We start from the raw sequence: 20,716 nt of genomic DNA, 5'->3' as shown, positions 1-20,716 counted from the left end.
TAGTGTTAGCCTCTGATATAAGGAAAAGTACTTAAATACCTGTGTTATTTTATACTATTCTATGAATACAAATGTAGATAGATCGTAAGCTCAAGTAATGCCACGGTTTGATTAGCAATTAAGACATATTTGGTTGTATTCTGTCACTGGAATGCTGCTAAAACTTTAAACATAACTGTTTTATAAACAATAGTAATAGCACTGAATATTGGCCACACATTATTCTAAGCTACATGTATGCATACACATCACACATCCATTTATATAAGGGTACTGCAGAAAGTTCATGGAAAATGGAATTAAAAGATAAGCTCAATGTAGGGCAAATTTTTTTTGAATTCCACACACAGATTTTTTTATAATATGCATTTCCCATGAACTACCATCTTGCATGGATTTTGAAACATTTTTGCACCAAAATGAACCTATCTTTTAATTCTATTTTCTATGACATTTTTGAAGTACCTTCATATATATGTGATGTGCATACATATGTATATATGTATATTATGTGCATATATTTAATTTTAAAAAGTGTTTCTGGTTTCTAATAATAATATTTCCAGAATTATTTCCCTCTATTACATGTTTTTAATTTTTTTCCTGCATACTAATAACACTGTTTAAATGTTAAATAACTGAGTATAAAACTACCAGTTTATATGGAAATAAAGTTCCATCTGTGATGGCCAAAACAGCTTGTTAATACTGTGATTAAGGGGTTTTCACATGGGGAATGGAGGAGAAAAGAAGAAAGCAGTCCTTGGGCCCACACAGGTCGCAGGAGTCAGTCACCTCTCTGCCTGTGCAGTTGCGGTTTCTGATGGGGCTGCACTCCCAGCTGCCTTCCTGCTGGACAGAGGATGACAATCCTGCCGATAGTGATAAATCAGCTCCATCCATCCAACCATTCAGGTACTTCATAAACTCATCAGGTAATCACAGACATCGCACCCACTTCAAGACGATGGGGGAGTGACATCATGGAAGATTATGAGAAATGTTCCCATCCACAGAATGAACCAGAGGCTTGTGCCTGATGGATTCCTAAACAGCACACCGAGTACTGCAGTGGAAAGAGTTCTTGCCAGTACCCGGTCAGAGAGCCTGTCTCCCAAATGTGAGAAAACTTTTGGAATAAAAAAGTCACTTTATTCCATACTATGTCTTAATGAAAAATCAAACTGAAGCAGAATAACTGAACCCACTAAATACAGTGTTTTGGTTGCCTTTAACGACTCACAGTGCCCATGACACCTTTGGATTTAAAATAGAGGGTACTTTGGTTCTTGATTTTTCTGCTCTGTTTGGAGTGAGGGACTCTGCTTTCGGGCCAGCCCCTTCACCCACTCTGGAAACTGGCTTTACAGACAGCTGTGAATGTTTTATCCAGATAATGCTCCCTCTCGTCTGTTTCAGTGTGGTCTAAGCATCTTATTGTTCTTCATACTGAAGAAGCATTCCAGTGTCTAGAGATCTTCCACTAGAGAGTCTACTGGGTACTGAGACATAGTTTACAGTTTTCATTTGCATAGCTGGAAACACACACAAGTCATGAGAAATTCAAGGAATGGCAACCCAATATCCATTTCTAATCTGAAGTGTCCTCTGCAGTGCCAGATTATACTGCTGTGTTAGCCAGCCCAACCCAAAAACCACTTAACCGTGATTAGCTTCCAAGATTAATGAATTCTGGGATATCATGATGCCTCGGGACTTAATACCAGTCAGAATTTGCCATCTGTCTTGCGGCCATTTCCTGAAGCCAGCCGAGGAAAAGGCTGACCAAAATGGCTGTGCAGCTCCTCCCACGCTGTGACACTCTTCAGGGACTCACACAAGCAGCACCCCATGTTCTAATGTCAGAATACACGTGTAAGGATTAAAAGTAGCATGGGATTTTTAAGAATGCTTTTCAGGGCCAGTTATTCTTTGATATTTATCGCTTCGTGGTGGTGACACCTGCTTCTAATTTTAAGAGTTCTTTCTTCCAGTGGATGACTTTTTTTTTTTTCCTTCAGAAATCTTATCCTCAAAAGACTTAACTAGTAATTTCTCTCCTTTTGATATGTTTGATGTTTTTTATGAGTTTGTTCATCAGCGTCTAAACCTTAACGTGTGTTTAGTTAAAAAAAAATATTTTTAACACATAGTATTATATGGGGAGTCACAAACATTTTTGTCCTAACCACACATTTGGAGACTTTTGCAATGATATGATTTATTACAAACATCATTATCTGTCACTTGGCCTACTTGTTAGTAGTCTTAAGTTGACAACTGCCAGAGACACAGATAAACTCTTCCCATGAGAGGGGCCCAGTGAGGAGCTGACATCCAGTACCCATATTAGGCTGTCTTTCACCTTGGAGGACAGCATTGGTAGAAGTTGAAAGGAAGCAGCAGCCTGGGCACTAGGTTTGTCTCCTTCAAAATACAGGGAAAGAGTTGAAAGAGTTGTTTGATTTGGGGACAGCCAGCCTAGACATAGTGCCCAGCTGGTTTGCTTTCTTGTTTTGGTCTTGCATAGAGACCTTTTTCTCACAGGTGCTGGGTAAAGTTCATTGCATGAGTGGAAAAGAAAAAAAAAGGCTCAGAAGATAGTAGATAGCTAGCAACTCGTTCTGATTGGCCTGTGGGGAGTTGTCAGAGTAAAATTGGATCCTTGTGTTGAGTTCCAAAAAAAGGTGTGAATGTGAAAAAGAAGTGTTAAATCATGACTCCAGAGAAAATGTCGGCCATGCGCAGTTTTTAGTTTAAGTGAAAACCAAACTTTAGACTTTGGCCAAACAAGACCAGGAGGAAAAAGGGTGAATCACTCACTCCAATATGGAAACTTTTTGGTGCTCAAGTCTCTGTGAACCTAAATAAGGCACAGCCAAGACCTCACGCCTGCATGGAACTACCCCATTTACTGAATTGATATGCAACACTCTGCCAAGCATTTACCCTTTGTGTCAGATAAGTAATTTTTAATAAAATATTTCCAAGATATGAAGACAGCTAGGAAAACAGCACAGTTTTTAATAATTGCACTCATAAGTGAACGGATCTATCATTACGTTGTCACAAAGAATGACAGTGAACAGAAACATCCTGCTGATCCTTCTCGGATAAGTATTTACTGTAATTAGACAGACACTGTCTCTTCTGTTGAACGAAACACTAATCTTTAGAAATGTGACTTTACACAGAATACCTTTTTCTGGTGTGTTATTGTTAAAAAGCACAGCAAATTATTTTGTTGGCTGTCGTACTTCAGAAAACAGCACACGTAGTTGTGAGATTTAAATATGTACGATTGTTTTCCTTTTGACTTTTTGTTGGTTTTAGTGGTGCCTAGTAATGATGCAGCCCTTATGTATCCATGAAGCTGTATTTGAGGTTAGCTGTTCATTATGTTTTGCAGAATAGCAATGTAGTGAACGTACTTCAAGAAGTTTTAAGCTTTGAAATGACCCTTTGATTCATCAATCTAAAACAAAGACACAATTCTTGTATTTATTATTTTTAGAATATTTATTTAGGCAGAGAGAGCTCCTATGCACTGATTTACTCCCCAAGTACCTGCAACAGATGGACCAGGCTGGAGCCCAGAGAGCGGGAACTTCATAGAAACCCAAGTACCTGAGCCATGCCCACTGCCTCGCAGGGTGCACCCCAGCAGGAAGCTGCAATCAGAAGCGCAACAAGGAACTGAACCAAGGCACTCTGGTGTGGGATGCAGCCATCTTAGTGACTCCTCTAAACACCTGCCTCGCCCAACCCCTTCCCCTGCCCTACCTCCAATTTTTTAAAAAAGAGGTTTACTTATAAGCGACTGACTAGAGCTTTATTGCATTAGATGAGAACTCCAGAGAGAACCTCTGTCTGTGAAAAATGTCATGTAAAATTGATGAGACGTGTTGCCCCCTTCCAGCACCTACAGGCACTGCCTTTTCATAAAATCATTTTATTTTGCTCTGTAGCTTCTAGTTTGAACTATGAACTACTGAATAGTTATAAAGTGATACCAGCTCCATTCATTGCACAACTCCGTCCTCCCACTTTCTCAGAGACACAAAGGCCTTTGAAAGCAAAGAATAGGGTTATTGAAGGATGGCAGGCAAATTTCGCTAAGTAACAGGTGGAGGTCAAAGTAGTTTATTTGTGGGAATGAACAGAGTACAGGGATGAAAAATCAAATGCTTTGCCATAATAAGGTTTAGCACGAAAATGCTGACTGCACTAAGCCTCGATTCTAGCTGACAGAACCTTTTCTGGTGTTTATTACTTGATTCCACAGTTCAAGCAATTTGAGGGGGCCCAAAATTATATTTCTTTTTCCACCAAAAAATGTTTCAATCGGTTTCAAATTTTTACGTTAAATAAAGGGATGAGTGCTTCGCCTGTGCTCAGTGAGCACCGGGTCTTGAAGCGCTCCAGAGCCCCATCCTGGAGCATCCCAGGCGAGGCGTTGCGTTCAGAATCAGAGTTGTCAGTCAGACCTGAAACGCCAAGATTTCAGTCCTGTTTTAACTGGCAGAAGGGAGCACATTTTAATACACACACTTAAGTTCACATTATCGAGGTTGATGTTATATTCCAAGACAACTACGTACAAGGGTATTTACCTCCAGCTTGTTGACGATGAAGAGGAAAAGCCTTTCATTGTTTTCCCATGACACAATTCTGTGATGGAACAGTATATATATTTTGCTTTGGGGCTTAAAAAAGGATTAATATGCTGAAAAATACAAAGTTAATATTTATCTGCCACTGTAAAGCAAGATCAAAAGAGTGAAAAGTTATTTGGTATCACATACCAGAGCTGTCTAATACAACAGCACTTCAGAAAGATCATGCAAAAAATAGAATTAAGAGATAGGTTTATTTTGGTGCCAATGCTTTTTGAAATCCATATATAGTTTCTTTCATTATACACATTTTTCATGAACTTTTCAAGACTCTCCATATGCATGGATTTTCAAATTTTTTTACAAAAGTAAACTTATCTCAATTCCATTTTCATAAACATGCTTTCTCATGGAGAATTCTGCAATGGTAGAGCTGCTCAGTGTCTGCACTCTCCAATGTTGTAGCCATTAGCCACTTGAGCTATGGCCATGCTCAGCCCTTGAACCTTTAAGTTAATTTTAATTCATTAAAATTAAAGTAGCCACATATGGCTAATAGCTACCATGTTCTACACGGCAGATATAAACAAAATATATGTGTGACTGAATTTTTAACTTTTTAAAAAAATTTATTTAAGTTGTACAAGTTTCATGTATTTCCTATATACAGACTGAGGAATATAGTGATACTTCCCACCCCACCCTACCCTCCCTCCCACCCTTCTTCCTCCTCTCTCTCCTATTCCCATTCTTAACTTTTACAAAGATCTATTTTCAGTTAACTTTATACTAATAAGATTAACCCTACACTAAGTAAAGAGTTCAACAAATAGTATGAAGAGAAAAACACTGTTCCTCAACAGTTGAAACAAGGGTTGTAAAAATCATCAAATCTCAAAATGTCAGTTTAATTCCTATAGATTGATTACCTTTTAGGGACTCTATTACCTAAAGGTACCACAGATCAAGGAAAACTTATTGTATTTGTCTTTTGGGGACTGGTTTATTTCACTAAGTATAATGGTTTCCAGGTGCATCCATTTTGTTGCAAACGACAGGATTTCATTTTTTCTTTTACTGCTGTGTAGTATTCCATAGTGTGTGTGTGTGTGTGTGTGTGTATATATATATATATCTTAATTTCTTTATCCAGTCTTCAGTCGATGGACATCTGGATTGATTCCATATCTTAGCTGTTGTGAATTGAGCTGCAATAAATAAGGGGGTACAGATTAGTATTTTATATGCTGATTTCATTTCCCTTGGGTAAATTCCCAGGAGTGGGATGGCTGGCCCATATGATAAGTCTTTATTCAGATTTTTGAGGTATCTACCTATTGTCTTTTAACTTTTCAAACTAGGTATCTAAACAGAATGAATAAACATTACAGCACATTATACTTTATATATTTTGGAAGGTTTATTTATTTACTTATTTGAAATGTGTAGTGACAGAGAGGAAGGGACACATTGAGAATTTTTTTTTTTTGAGGAATATTCTATCTACTAATTTACTTCCAACATAGCTGCAGCATCCAGATCAGATACAGGCCAAAGCCAGGAATCAGGAGCTCCGTTTGAGTCTCCCCCATGGGTGGCAGGGGCCCAAGCACATAGGGCATCTTCCACTGCCTTCCCAGGCACATTAGCAGGGAACTGGTTCAGAAGCAGAGTGCCTGGGACTTGAACCAGTGTTCTGATGTGGGATGCCAGCATCACAAGCCACAGCGTAACCAGCTGTGCCACAGTGTCAGCTTCTATACTATATTTTTAATGCCTACAAAATAATTTGGTTTTCTCAGAAATTTCCTTATCTTCAGTCCCTCTGTGAATGTGTGTGTTTGCTGTCTTGAGTCAAAAATCATTTTTTCTGATAACACATAGAGAATGGACTGGCTGGGTGATCCCTGACCTTTTATAAGTATATGGAGCACAGAACACAGCTTTTAAATTCCAGGCCTGTCACTGGGGTGTCTCTGTTTACCTTGATAGAAGAGCAAATCCTCTAAAGAGTCAGCAGACTTTAGTGTTGGCGCAGAAACCAGGTTGTTCTGTGGCCATTTCCTTGTGTCTATTCTTTTTTCTCCATGGTTGTAAATTTTCGCTCACAAACGAACATTTGGAATACATTAGAGGACTCATCGTTCCTTCCCCCTGAATAATCCATGTAATTTTTACTTCATACTCCCATCTTTTAAAAATTGAAGAAATCACTTGTGTCACCAAACCTTTTAAATTACCTGAACTTCTTTATGATGTGGTAATTCTTTTGGGGGTCCTTTTAGCTCATTTTAAATGGCTGCCTATAGAATAAAAAGGATAAACCTCAGAAGCTGTATTAAATTTCATTTCATTCTCTCCATCATAAAAATGATTTTAAAACATTTTTATTCACTGAAAAAGGCTAAAAGTCAAAATAGTCTGAATGTTTTACCCTTTTTATTGTTGAGTGTGTTAATCATAATAAATTACATTAGAATGAACCCTAATGGCTTTTACCATTAGGACACAAACCTGAGAAAAGCGCAGTACTTTCTCCAGGTATCAAGCAGTGTATGTTTATACCCAGTGGAACAGAGGGGTCCCTCGACTGTGATTAATCTGTCCAACCACAGCCTTTACTCAGCCTTCAGAGGAAAAGATGATCTCGTCACAGGGTCGCAGAAGTGGTTCTGCGGGGTCCTGTTCTTGCCTGTGTGGGAACTGCTGGAGGACAGCATAGTAGCTCCATGTCTGAAAGAGGGGTGTCTGAGCACAAAGCTGCCGCTGGTGGATGAGTTATCAACCACAGCACTGGTCACAGCTTCCATCCTGGGTTCAAACAGTGTCACTACGCATACACTGACATCGTGAGCCTCACAGTCACAAATGGGCAAACTGCTCCCCAGATCTAAAAAGAACAGTCATCACAATAGCAATGAGTATCATTTAGGGTTGGAATATCTGCAAGAAAACTGATAGGCTTCTATCAGTAAGATAGATATATGACGGGTTTTTTCCTAGAAATGGCATCTTGGAAGAAATGTAAACTGAAAAGAGCAAGAGCTTTCAACCCCTGGGTTCAAATCCTGGCTCCTCCACTCACTCCTTAAGGACTTCTTTCCCACATTGGCTGCTGTCCATGGGTTTGGGCCGGCCCCTCCCATAGCATTCAAGCATGGTTGCAGCTCTCCCATTGTCACAAACCTTTTCCTTGCTTCCCTGCAACTCCTGAGAGCCACTACCCAATTTTTCTTCTGTCTAATACAGGTTAATTTCATGTAAGAGTCAGGATTACACCTACTTCCCCTGCTTCTTTTCTTCCCGTTGATTCTATATTTTTTTTTTTAATTTTTTTTTTTTTTTTTTTTTTTTTTGACAGGCAGAGTGGACAGTGAGAGAGAGACAGAGAGAAGGGTCTTCCTTTTGCCGTTGGTTCACCCTCCAATGGCCGCCACGGCTGGTGCACTGCGGCCGGCGCACCGCGCTGATCCAAAGCCAGGAGCCAGGAGCCAGGTGCCTCCTCCTGGTCTCTCATGGGGTGCAGGGCCCAAGCACTTGGGCCATCCTCCACTGCACTCCCTGGCCACAGCAGAGAGCTGGCCTGGAAGAGGGACAACCGGGACAGAATCCGGCACCCGGACCGGGACTAGAACCCAGTGTGCCGGCGTCGCAAGGCCAAGGATTAGCCTAGTGAGCCGTGGCGCCGGCTTCCCTTTGATTCTATAAAGCTCTATATCCTGTCTTCCATGTGCTTCAGTCTCCTGGAGCTCATTTTTTTTTAACATGATGGCAAATATGTATATTGACAAATCTCACACAACTTTTTCCTCACGTCATTATATGTACCTAACCTCTCAAACAGTAGTGAAAGCTGATCACAGTCTTCTCCTTGGAGCACTCTTTTTAAAAAAATTTATTTATTTGAAGATTTATTTATTTATTTGAAAGGCAGAGTTACAGAGATGCAGAGGCAGAGAGAGAGAGAGTAAGTCTTCCAAACGCTGGTTCATTCCTCAGATGGCCTCAATGGCCAGAGCTGTGCTGATCCAAAGCCAGGAGCCGGGATCTTTTTCCAGGTCTCCCACACAGGTTCAGGGGCTCAAGGTCTTGGGCCATCTTCTACTGCTTTCCCAGGCCAAAACAGAGAGCTGGATCAGAAGTGGAGCATCAGGGACTTGAACTGGCATCCATATGGCATGCCGGCACTGCAAGCGACAGCTTTACCCACTATGCCACAGCACCGGCCCCGGAGCACTTTTCTTAGTTTCTTTAAAATCACATTTTCCTGTGAATTAAATGCCTCAACTTAGCTGCCTAACTATTTTGACATTGACTTAATAACTCAGAGACCTTCCTAGATTTGAAGACTTACTAAATTCTAAATACGTGTATACATGTGTATGTGTGTGTTTGTGTGTTACCTGTATTACTGCATTATAATATATAGTCTGGAATTGGAAGATATCAGTATTAGTGAGCCGTAAAAGCAGAATTTTTCATCCTTTCTGATTATGAATAGAGAGATAACATGGTTTTCAGAAGTTTTTAGTAGAAGAATCAACTTGTTGAGTAGTTAAAAATATATGGTCAATGCCAAATATATATACTGTTTTACAACTTAGTATGCTGTCATGATTGTCTTCTTTAAAAAAAAAAAGATTTATGTATTTGCAAGTCAGAGTTACACAGAGAGTAGACAGGCAGAGAGAGAGAAAGAGAGGTCTTCATCCACTGGTTCACTCCCCAGTTGGCTGCAATGGCCAGGGGGCGGGAGGGAGGAGAGAGATCTTCCATCTGCTGGTTCACTCCCCAATTGGCTGCAATGGCCGGGGCGGGGAGGGGGGGAGGGAGATCTTCCATCCACTGGTTCACTCCCCAATTGGCCGCAATGGCCGGAGCCGCACCAATCCGGAGCCAGGAGCCAGGAGCTTCTTCCAGGTCTCCCACACAGGTGCAGGGGCCCAAGGACTTGGGCCATCTTCTACTGCTTTCCCAGGCCATAGCAGAGAACTGAAAAGTGTAGCAGCCGGGTCTTGAACCGGCGCCCATATGGGATACCAGCGCTTCAGGCCAGGGCGTTAACCCACTGTGCCACTGCGCCAGCCATGATTGTCTTCTAAATCTATGTGATGTTTATTTTGTGGAGGTTCTATGTTAGAATAACAGATAATATATTCATTGTGTTAAGTTAAATCCCTACTAAGTCCAAAAAAGTTTGATATATAAAACAAATTATTACTTTTTAAAAAATTTATTTATTTTTTATTTGAAAGGCGGGGGAGGGAGGGAGGAGGAGACAGAGAGAGAGAGAGAGAGGGAGAGAGAAACAAGACAGAGACAGAGAGAGATCTTGTACCAGCTGTTTCAGCCCCTGAAATGCCTGCAATAGCCAGGCCAAAGTCAGGAGCCAGGAGCTCATCCAGGTCTCCCACGTAAGTTCCAGGGACCCAACTGCTTGAACCAGCTTCTGCTGCTTCCAGAGTGCACATTAGGAGGAAACTGGAATCTGAAGTGGAGCGCAGGCTTGACCACAAGCACTCCAGCACAGGATGTGTGCACCCAAGCAGCATCTTTCTTTTTTTGTCTATTTTTTACATAAATATTTTTTATTGATTGCAAATTTATAAAACAAAAAATGTGAGGTAGTAATATGAGTTCCCATATATGTGTCCTCCCATTCCCCCATTAACATCTCATTTTAGTATATTTGTTAAAATTAATGAACCACACCCAGCTTCCTCTATGTTTTTTTTAAAAACTTTTGTTTAATGAATACATTTTTCAAAGGTACAGCTTTAGGAATGTAGTGGTATTTTCCCCCATATCCGTCCTCCCACCCTGACTCCCGTCCCACCTCCTACTCCCTCTGCCATCCATAATTTTCATTATGGTTCATTTTAGTTTAGCTTTATATACCAAGAACCAACTCTTTGCTAAGTAAAGATTTCACCAGTTTGCACCCACACACATACACAACATATAAAGTACTGTTTGAGAACAAGATTTGCAGTTAATTCTCCTAGTACAATTCATTAAGGGCAAAGGTCTTACATGGGGAGTAAGTGCACACTGACTTCTGTTGTTGATTTAACAATTAACACTCTTATTTATGACGTCAGTGATCACCTGAGGTTCTTGGCCATGAACTGCCAAGGCTATGGAAGCCTTTTGTGACCACAGACTCCATCAGTATTTGGACAAGTCCATAAGCAAAGTGGAAGTTCTCTCCTCCCTTCAGAGAAAAGTACATCCTTCTTTGATGGCCCCTTCTTTCCACTGGGGTCTCATTCACAAAGATCCTTCATGTAGGACATTTTTTGCCAAGCAGCATCTTAACTGCTGCATCAGTCCCCGACTCTGACGAATGAGTCTTAGTGGACTTCTCAGTCATTTTCATTTTTTGCATATTCTTCTGCAACTGACATAACCTTTCTTTGATATTTTTCCTGTGGATAACCAAATTAGAAACTGTAACATTATCAATAAATTTTATTGATTTAACTAGGAAACTGTTTTTATAGGTGTACTACAGAAACTATATGAGATTGCTGTGTTTTATGGAACATGCAAGGTTTTTTTATACTTTTTAAAAACATTTATTTTATTTATTTGAAAGACAGAGAGGTAGAGCCAGAGAGAGAGAGAGAGGTCTTCCAACTGCTGCTTCACTCCCCAAATGGCCACAATGGCCAGAGATGAGCTGATACGAATCCAGGAGCCAAGGGCTTCCTCTGGATCCCCAACGTGGTTGCAGGGGCCCAAAGACTTGGGCCATGATACAAGCTCTAGAACCAGAGAAGCCTGAATCTGAAATACTGCTTGATAGCTGTACGATTTGGGGCAAGTTGCTTAGTCTCTCTTACTGTCTAATTACTGTGTTGTAAGTAGGTACAGTAGCAATAACCAGCTATCCGAGATAACAACAGTAGGAGTTTAGAAATTTTCAGTTCATGGCACATAGCAGGTACTCCATAATTTGTAGCCTTTATCATTTCTAGCCTGATTCTTGGAAATATCAACATGCAGAGATTTGATCTCTTTAACTGCCTCCTGGCTCTCTTGAGGCCACTTAATAGACCAAAGCTTGAGATAGTTTTTAGTTATTCTGGTAAAAACAGAACAATTTGTAACTGTTATTACCAATTTTTAGGTGTTAGGTGGTGACAAGCAACAGGAAACTATCCAAAGTCATGAACAACCAAACTTAGAGAATTTAGGGATCTTTTCTGACTGCCCAGTCATTGGATTTTGAAAGTAAAGTGCAGAGGTTGCTTGGTTTCAAACAGTTCATGACTAAAAATGAACCTTAATGAAACTAACTTTTCAGGGCTGGTGCTGTGGCACCCAGCCTGAAGCGCCGGCCTTCCATATGGTCACCAGTTCTAGTCCCAGCTGCTCCTCTTCTGATCCACCTCTGCTGTGGACTGGGAAAGCAGTAGAAGATGGCCCAAGTCCTTGGGCCCCTGCACCTGCGTGGGAGACCTGGAAGAAGCTCCTGGCCCCTGGCTTTGGATCGGCGCAACTGTGGCTGTTGCAGCCATTTGGAGAGTGAACCAGGGGATGGAAGACCTCTTTCTCTGACTGCCTCTCTCTCTCTCTCCATAACTCTGTCTTTCAAATAAATAAAAATAAATATTAAAAAAAGAGAGAGAAACTAACCTTTCTATTTTTTACTTTGACACTTTTTAGAAAGGCACATGTAACAGTTAAGTCCTCTCTGACAATTTGAATTACATCTTCCAAACAGAAAAGATAAGATGCTGTTGTTCTGAGCAGCATTCACCATGGACAGTTTTCACAGGAGAATGAATTTTTGAATAAGACCTCTAGCAAAGGAGGCACTAAAATTACTTATCATAGTTTTGTATTTTAAAATGTACTTCATGTGAGCAGAGTTAAACATCTTTTCATTTGATTATTATTTATAGCCCTTGCCTATTTCCTGCTGGATTATAGGTTTTTTTTGCTTATATTTGTTGAACCCTATTTAGTGGAGTCATTAAGCCTTTGACTATAATGTAAATTAAAAATGTTATCTCAAAAAAAGTAAATAAAGTATTACAACTCCTCTGACTCCTAGAAATATTCCCTGTCAAGCAAAGGACAGCATTGTGCTTTCTTCTCATTCCTGTAGGATTTTTCTTTACAATTGTCACTGTAGAGTTCTTGGTCAAAGTGTTTGGTCAATCTCACAGTTTGGCAGAGGGGTGGAAATTTAAGTTAAATGCAATTTTTTTTCCTGTTTTACTTTTTTACTTCTCGTAACATCAAGTCACAGTAAAAGTTGCCTGAAGCAATCCTCAGTTTCTTACAGGAGACCCCCAGAATTAGTTTTTGAGTTTTGAAACATCAGTCGACCTGGTATTGTTATTGCTGCTTCTGGAAAGCATGAAAGGAAATAGAAGTTTTTAATCTTCAAAGGATTTATGTCCTTGGTAATAATGCCCACCTAGTTCCAGAGTGTAGGCTACTGGAAAACCTCAAAACCTTGAGTGAATTTCAGTAAAAACGATGGAAACACATAGAATTCTAGAGAATAATTGATGTACAGTAGGCATCTTCAGTACTCACATTTCTAGCATTGGCAATAAATCGATGTGGTTACTTCAGAAATTTCACAGAAAATAGGATGAGAAGATAGCTTGTTCTGGTGCAAAAACTTTCAAAATCTATATATAAACATCACGTTAGTTTTCTATTGCTGTGTGACAGATTACCACCAATTTAGCAAACTGAAGCAACACGCATGTGTTGTCTCGCAGTTTCTGTGGGTCAGGAGCTGGGACACAGCCACACAGGGTCTTCTGCTCGCAGTCTCACAAGACAGTCAAAATTTTATCCAGGCTGCATTTCTTTCTGTAGCTCAGGGTCCTCTTGCAAAGTCTTGTGATTGTTGGCCGAGTTCTGTTCCCCGTGGCTTTAGGACTATAGTCTCAGCGTTCTTAAAGGACAAGGGCCCCAAACTCGGCTCCAAGAGGTCTCTGCTGTTCCGTGCCCTGTGGCCCTCTGGGAAGCCCTTCCACTGGGTGGCAGCTTACTCCTTCAGAGCCTGAAGAGAGTCTCTGCATGCGTGTCCCTGTTTGCTAGGGCTCACCTATGGGTCAAGCCCCTGACGGATAATATCTTTTCCCTTTATTCAGAGTCAACTGAGTGGGGGCCTTAATTGTATCTACAAATGTCCCTTGACCTTCGCAGTGTAACACAGCCTAACCACAAGAGTGGCATCCATCATATCCATGAGTTTACCCATGTGTAAGGGGAGGGACTCTGCAGGTTATGTCCACAGGCACCAGGAACCCCAGGAGCCCTCTGAGAGTTCTGATGACCAAAGATACAAGTGATGACTCTAAAGGCAACTTCGGGAATAGTGCGTTTGGCCCGTATTTTCAAAAATTTTCTCGTTGGACTTCACATTTCTAAGTGCCTCCAGGAACCATTGCTACTGAGTAGCTAGAATTCCATGTATGTTTGCCTTTGTCTCTTGAACACAATTTGGAATGATTCAAGTAATTTAAGAAAAAATGACAGAGTGGAGATAAATTCAGAAAGAATAGATGTGTAGAAAACCAGGGACAAAGCCAGAATGCTTACTAAAACTGATTTCTTATTCTGTTTATCATCATTGGGTTTTTTATGCTAATCAAATGGATAAAATGACCGGTTGAAATGAAACTTTATACTAGGCTTCAGCTTCTCATTCTATTAAAGCTTCTTTTTCAATATTCAACTTAGAAGTAATATTTGTTTTGCTCCAGAAAAGGGTTACTTTACTTTCTCTGTAATCTTTTTTTTATAAAAATCTAATGCTTATATAAAAGACCTAGACATTAAGTTCAAATTCATTAAGATAAAACTAATCAAACATTAATCTGTACAGCAATTGTATAACAGTTGTGCATAGATAATTGGCAAAAAATTTTAACAAGTTTATTTTTAAAATATTGTACAGAAACCAAATTTAGTTTCAAAAATAAAAGCCAAGATTAATGTTCTCTAGCTTTTAACATAGAGCAGTTTACTAGCATTTTGAAGTTTCATCTGGTCAATTAAGTGTACAAAGCAAATTAGCTAAAACATACATTATGCATGTAGAAAAAATATTAAAGCATATAATAAGGAAATGTGCTCAATATGAGTCTTTAAAAATTGAAAACCCAAAGTAGTTTTGAGATTCATGACAGCCTTAGGGTTCATATTACTTGACTGTGATAAAATTAGAAGATGATACAAAGTTTGGCTTGTTCCTGCATGCCAACTTTATTTCTTCCCTGTTTAACCCTTTCAAAGGAGATTTTAAATTTTGCTGTTTTAAAACTTATTTATCAGCTTCATCATTCTTGATTTGTTATTGCTGCATTTTCCTTATAATTCCTCTTTTGAACAGGTGGATGGAAGATTTAAATCATGCCAATATTGCTGTAGTATTTAGTATGGCATGGGTTGGAAAATACAAACTTTTTAGAGAAATATTTTTTCTTGAATCCAGCCAGTTTCTTTCTTGAAGAAAATTAGTTGAGATAAAGATTTCATTTCTGCTAACTGAAAAAAAAACTCCAACATATCCAAAGTTTTGATGTTTTTCACTTTATATTTCTATTTCTGTTTTATGACACATAATTCAGGCATTTGACTAAATTTAAATCAGCAGACTGGTTGGCAGCCTGGACACTGATTTGTACAAAGGGAGTTTCAATAACTTGGAAGATGTTTGTATTTTGATAGCTTTTAATTCCTTTATTGTTGTTTACTAATTTGAAATTTCTCCCTAATTAAATTGCGTGGTGAACCCTCAAGTTAGGTTTCTTGCAATGAATGTCCATCCAGAACCCCTGTGTATCATACCCATGTTAAAGCACTGGTCTGGTGTGACTGTTCACTGCCTGCACAAGCAAACAAATAGAATTAAAGGCACTTGCTTTGCCTTCAGTTCAAGAGATGTGAATACCATCCTGGAAAGTACCTGATCCATTCCTCAAGTTAGTGTGAGAGCACACACTGGTACTTACCAGTTTGCAACTTATTTCTTAGGAGTCAACCCCCACCAAGTTTTTCTGCGGCCCAGCACCTGTTAGTAACACCACACATAAAGTTGAGACCCACACAGATTAAAACGTTTCAGTACCTTTTGGACCACTTGGTGTGTTCCTGATTGTGTGATGCTTTTCTTGCACACAGAGAGGCTGGAGCAGGCGCCTGTGCTTATGGAGTCTGCAGTCTCACTCGAAGGTCAGATTGTGAAAGCACATTAAGGAAAGCTGTGATCGGAAAGCAGCACATGTCTGGATACAGGCTAGACTAACTATATTTCTGGAGAAACGTACACCTGTGAAGTGCTTGGCACAAGGCATGGAACCTTGCAGTTAGTTAGTTACACACTAATATCATCATTATTTTTATCACCTGCTTTTCCAGATCACCAGATAATTCTTCAGTCATAGGCAGAACACAACACAGGTAGACTTGTGTAAGTGAAATGGAATTTGGTTCTTTGACATCAGTACGGACCAGCTTTGTGCTGGGTCCTTACGAGAGCCCAGATTTGTCCTGTGCTGTGGAGACTCAGCCTCAATGCCTTCACTTTGACATCCAAACCTTCACCATGTCAGTTGGCACCCTACCAAAGTGATGGATGCCTCCAGTTGTGCATGTCAGCCTGGGTGCTGAGAATACTGCAAATCTAGTGACTACAAGGGACTCTCTTCCCATTATTTTCTTCCCAAAGCATTTCCTACTCTGGGGATGTTGTATAAACTTTAGATGCTGTTCTATTTAACATAAAAATAACATAGATCATCATACAAAAGACAAGTAAGCAAAAAAGGAAAAAAAGGCAATGAAAATCACCACAAGCCAACACACAGAACTGTTAGGCATATCTCTCTGGATATGCAAATACCTTTTTAATGGCATTGTAGTATAACATCCTATGTTGTACTTACTTATTTTCAGTTAACATAAATATCATTCCATGGTGTTACTCTTTATAGTGTTATCTGCATTGGTTATACTCTGTTAACCAATCCCCAATGGTTAGATGCTTAAATTTTTTTGTTTACTTTTATCTTTTCTTTTCATCTATGAAAAATAATTCATCGAATGAACTGAGTTGCCATTGTTGAGGATGTTTTTATGTTAAAATAGCTCAATTATTTAAAGCGCGGAGAGTGTGCGTCAGTGCTGAAGCCAGGTAACAGGCAGGAGGAAATGACTGTCCGTGAGGTCGTCATGGGCCTGGGTGGCCTCCTTCGGAAGGGTCCCCAGAGGCAGCACACGTACGGAACAGCTTTAATAAACGCTGCAAAGCTGAACCCTGTATAATCAGAGAAGATCAATAAACCAAAAATGGACTGTGGTTTCATAGAATAAATTGAAATCAATTAGAGATCGACTTACCAGGGGACCACTCTGTCCCCTGTTTGTTTCTGTGACAAATTCAGAGCAATTCCAAACAAAACGAATTTTCCATTCACCGATGGATTAAAAAAAATCCTTTAAATGTTATCTTTTAGGTTATACAGGCTGTTGTTAGAAGAACTAACGTGTCCTTATCAATCAATCTTCTTGCCAGGAATGCCATCTCCAACCACACTGAAGAAGTCGGAGAAGTCTGGTTTCAGCAGCCCTTCCCCTTCACAGACCTCGTCCCTGGGCACCGCGTTCACACAGCATCACCGCCCCGTCATCACCGGACCCAGAGGTGAGCTGCTGCAGGCACCCTTGCTTGTGCTTAGATCGTGGCCTTAGTCCAAACATGGCAAAAGGAGAGAATGAAAATGCTCCAGGGGTGGCCGGTGCAGTGGCTCAATAGGCTAATCGTCCGCCTTGTGGCACTGGCACACCAGGTTCTAGTCCTGGTCGGGGCGCCGGATTCTTCCCGGTTGCTCCTCTTCCAGGCCAGCTCTCTGCTGTGGCCAGGGAGTGCAGTGGAGGATGGCCCAAGTACTTGGGCCCTGCACCCCATGGGAGACCAGGAAAAGCACCTGGCTCCTGCCATCGGATCAGCGCGATGCGCCGGCCGCAGCGCACTGACCACAGCGGCCATTGGAGGGTGAACCAACGGCAAAAGGAAGACCTTTCTCTCTGTCTCTCTCATTGTCCATTCTGCCAGTCAAAAATTTAAAAAATAAATAAATAAAAAGAAAAGAAAAGAAAAGAAAATGCTCCAGGTGCAGTGAGTGTTCCAATTTCTTATCCTTGGGGACAATCTTGGACTATTAGAGACCAAAGAGATCTGGTATCAAATTCTTGATTCTTGCCTAAGGCTAGAGGGGACTGTATCTTTGTGGGATTTTGCAAAGAGCTGAGAGATAACTTGAATTGAACCCAGATCGCATCTGTTCTAGAAGTTTTGCAACAAAGTGTGTGTGTGAAGTGAGTATACGTCAGGGTGGTCAGTTACCTGTTTTCAAGTGATGGCTTTTTTTATTCTCTCATCCCTGCTGATTCTCTTTCCATGAAACCTGACTTCAATATGTGGCATTTTGTGTTGAGGTTGTTTGTATCAGGGTGTTGACGAGCAGTCTTCATTCGCTGCTTTTGAAGTGGTAGATAGTTTGTCTGGTTTTCATTGCAATGTTTTCATTATTTTTGTCTTGCATGCTTTTAAGTTTATTATTAAAATGTGTCCACAAGAAATATGATTTGTATTTCACATTAAAGACAAGCCTTAAACCTCAAGAGAATGTCAGCAAATCATTTAACTTGATCTTATTGCAAGATGAAAATATTTATTAGTCTGTTTATGAAACTCCCACAGTAGGAGTATGAATAATTATAACCACGTTTGCATTCTTCCATCAGATTTTCGTTTAGGTGGTTCTGTGATCTACCAGCTGGTATCATAAAACATCCTAGAAAGTTATGGTCTCTTGTCTACTCTGACATACGCCTGGGGAAACTGATATTTCTTGAGTTAATCTCAATGTTAGTCTCGCAAATCTGAATCCCTCTGTGAATACTGTTTCTGTGTGTCAGGATTTCGGAAGTTGAGAGGGCTGTACAGTGAACATGTGGAGAAGTCACACTGAAGAAAGCATGGGTTCTGATGTTAATGTGAGGAGATACTTTCCCTGTCCACTATGATGAAAAATGGTTTGCTTCATCTTTACATATTTTGTAATCATCATTAGAACTTTCTCAAGATCCCTCATTATTTCACCTCTGTGTGTATGTTGTATAATCAGAGAGGCTTAATATATAGATAGGTGTGTACACATAAGTGTATACAGGTGTATTTTTTAAAACTTGAAAACCAGCATCTTGATTGATTAGAGAATCCTAGAGTAAGCCTCTTTAAATGAGGTAGTATTATATTATTATCTAATCAATAACATTCACTGAGCATCCAAACTGTAGTGGGGAATACGAGATAGTAAGCCCTTTTAGTCAGATTATTTATGGTTACAGGGATACAAGCATTGTGTTATTTCTCATTCTTTGATGATCAGGCTAACATTTCCTAAATGCTCAATGAATGTTAAAGACAAAAATTTCCACAAGAGGCAAGAAGAGGGGACTGAAGATTCATTCATTCATTAACCATGAGTCCTAGTCAGGTAGGGACACTGGGTACCAGCACACAATCCAGTGCAGGAGAGAGTTGCAATAAAACAAACATCTAGAAGATGATGTGGAATGTGATAGTAGTTACAATTTTGTATCAAGAAAGAGATTTCAACGTGTGCAAAATGTTGAAGTCAAATCTTAGATGCTTAGATGCATCTGCCAATGGAGGACATTCTAAGCAGAGAAAAGATTCGTGGTATAGCAAGGTCATAAAGACTGGGAAGAACAGTGTATCCACAATCAGGAGAGCCATGACTTTGCCTTTCCATGTACCTCATGGATTTTCTTAATGTTCTTATCAGAAAAATGGGGACAGTACTACTGTGGAGTGAACTTTTCTCCCAACCTCACATTCTTATATGGAAACTACAATAAAACAATATTTGTGGACATTTCTTGAAGAGCATAAGGAAATATGTATATATTATCACTTGAGAAATATTAATAGTATGTATTAAATGTCTTGCCTTGAAACTATAGTTCCAGAAATTATCATAACTAGCCCTTACTCATGGGTGTATGATTGACAGCATCATCATGCCAAATCACTGAACATGTCTGCTCAGTGATCCAAACTGTGTAGAATCAGAGTGCACCCCCCTTAGCCCGTGTGCACTGAGTGTTGATCTCCCATCCACGTTCATATTCATAAAATCATGTATGTGGAAAAGAGAGATTCCTAGTTTAGGAATAATGGAATACCAAAGAGTCTTTGTTTTCACCAGAATTCAAGATGGTTCCCAGCATCCTTGGTTGTCCTTTCTGGAAAGTCTACTCAGGTACTCATTCTAATTCCCCTCCCCTCTTAGTGATCTGGTGAAGGGAACTGAGGTATGATAAAACTATCACATCTTTGTGATAAGAATCACACCACCGAAATACGCTGTGCCCTTTTTTGGCTGAGATACTTGCCATTGGTACTATGTTTTCCTCCTCTCAACCAGTTGGGAAGCTAATGTTTGGAATGATAGCACATGTGGGACCAAGACTTGGTGGTTTAGTGACTTGAGGCTGAATTGAGGTAGTTGGTGTGGATTAAGTGTGATGTGGACATCAGGGAGATTTTCACCTCCAGGCCTCCTTTTATTGTGTTGAATTGCTACAACCTGAGTTACCATTAGAGAATCCAGAAAAATCAAATTTTGAAATGGCCTTGAAGAAGAGAAAAGTATGTCCATTGTCAGATACCCAGGGCATGGCGTTAGCACCAGGTTGCAAGACTGCTGCCTTCCCAGAAATTTCTCATGGGAATACATTGACTGGACAAGCAGTAGGTGGTGAGCAGTGACTGCAGAATGTATCTTGACTCTCAGGTCAGAAGTGAAGTCTTAACAGCTATAGCAAAGCAAGATGGCCTCAGCAAAAACAAACGAAACAAAACAAAACAATGGCCCTATGTTTGCAACCATAAGCTATATTTGGAAATTGGATGGTCACCTTTTACACAGGCAATCTCTCTTTAAAGGTTGCAAAGCAAAGGCAAGAAATCAGGGCTTTGAAGGCAGACAACGTGGTGTGGTGGTTGTCTCAGTCTGGACTACTGTAACAGAATA

General features: G+C 40.1%; 1 protein-coding gene across 26 annotated transcripts in view; it reads left to right on the top strand.

Annotated features, from left to right (window-relative positions):
• NFIA (nuclear factor I A) overlaps window positions 1–20,716 on the top strand; it is a 620,032-nt gene that overhangs the window by 509,202 nt on the left and 90,114 nt on the right. For all 26 annotated transcript variants that reach the window (XM_051857696.3, XM_051857695.3, XM_070078406.2 and 23 more), the window contains one exon: window positions 17,167–17,295. In XM_051857696.3, the coding sequence (XP_051713656.1) occupies window positions 17,167–17,295 (129 nt within the window). The remainder of the gene's footprint in view (window positions 1–17,166; window positions 17,296–20,716) is intronic.

Source organism: Oryctolagus cuniculus, chromosome 7, assembly GCF_051225735.1.
Source record: "Oryctolagus cuniculus isolate XC-2025 breed Fujian yellow rabbit chromosome 7, ASM5122573v1, whole genome shotgun sequence".
In the NCBI taxonomy this organism is placed as follows: Eukaryota; Metazoa; Chordata; class Mammalia; order Lagomorpha; family Leporidae; genus Oryctolagus; species Oryctolagus cuniculus.
This window is presented reverse-complemented; position numbering and strand designations above follow the sequence as displayed.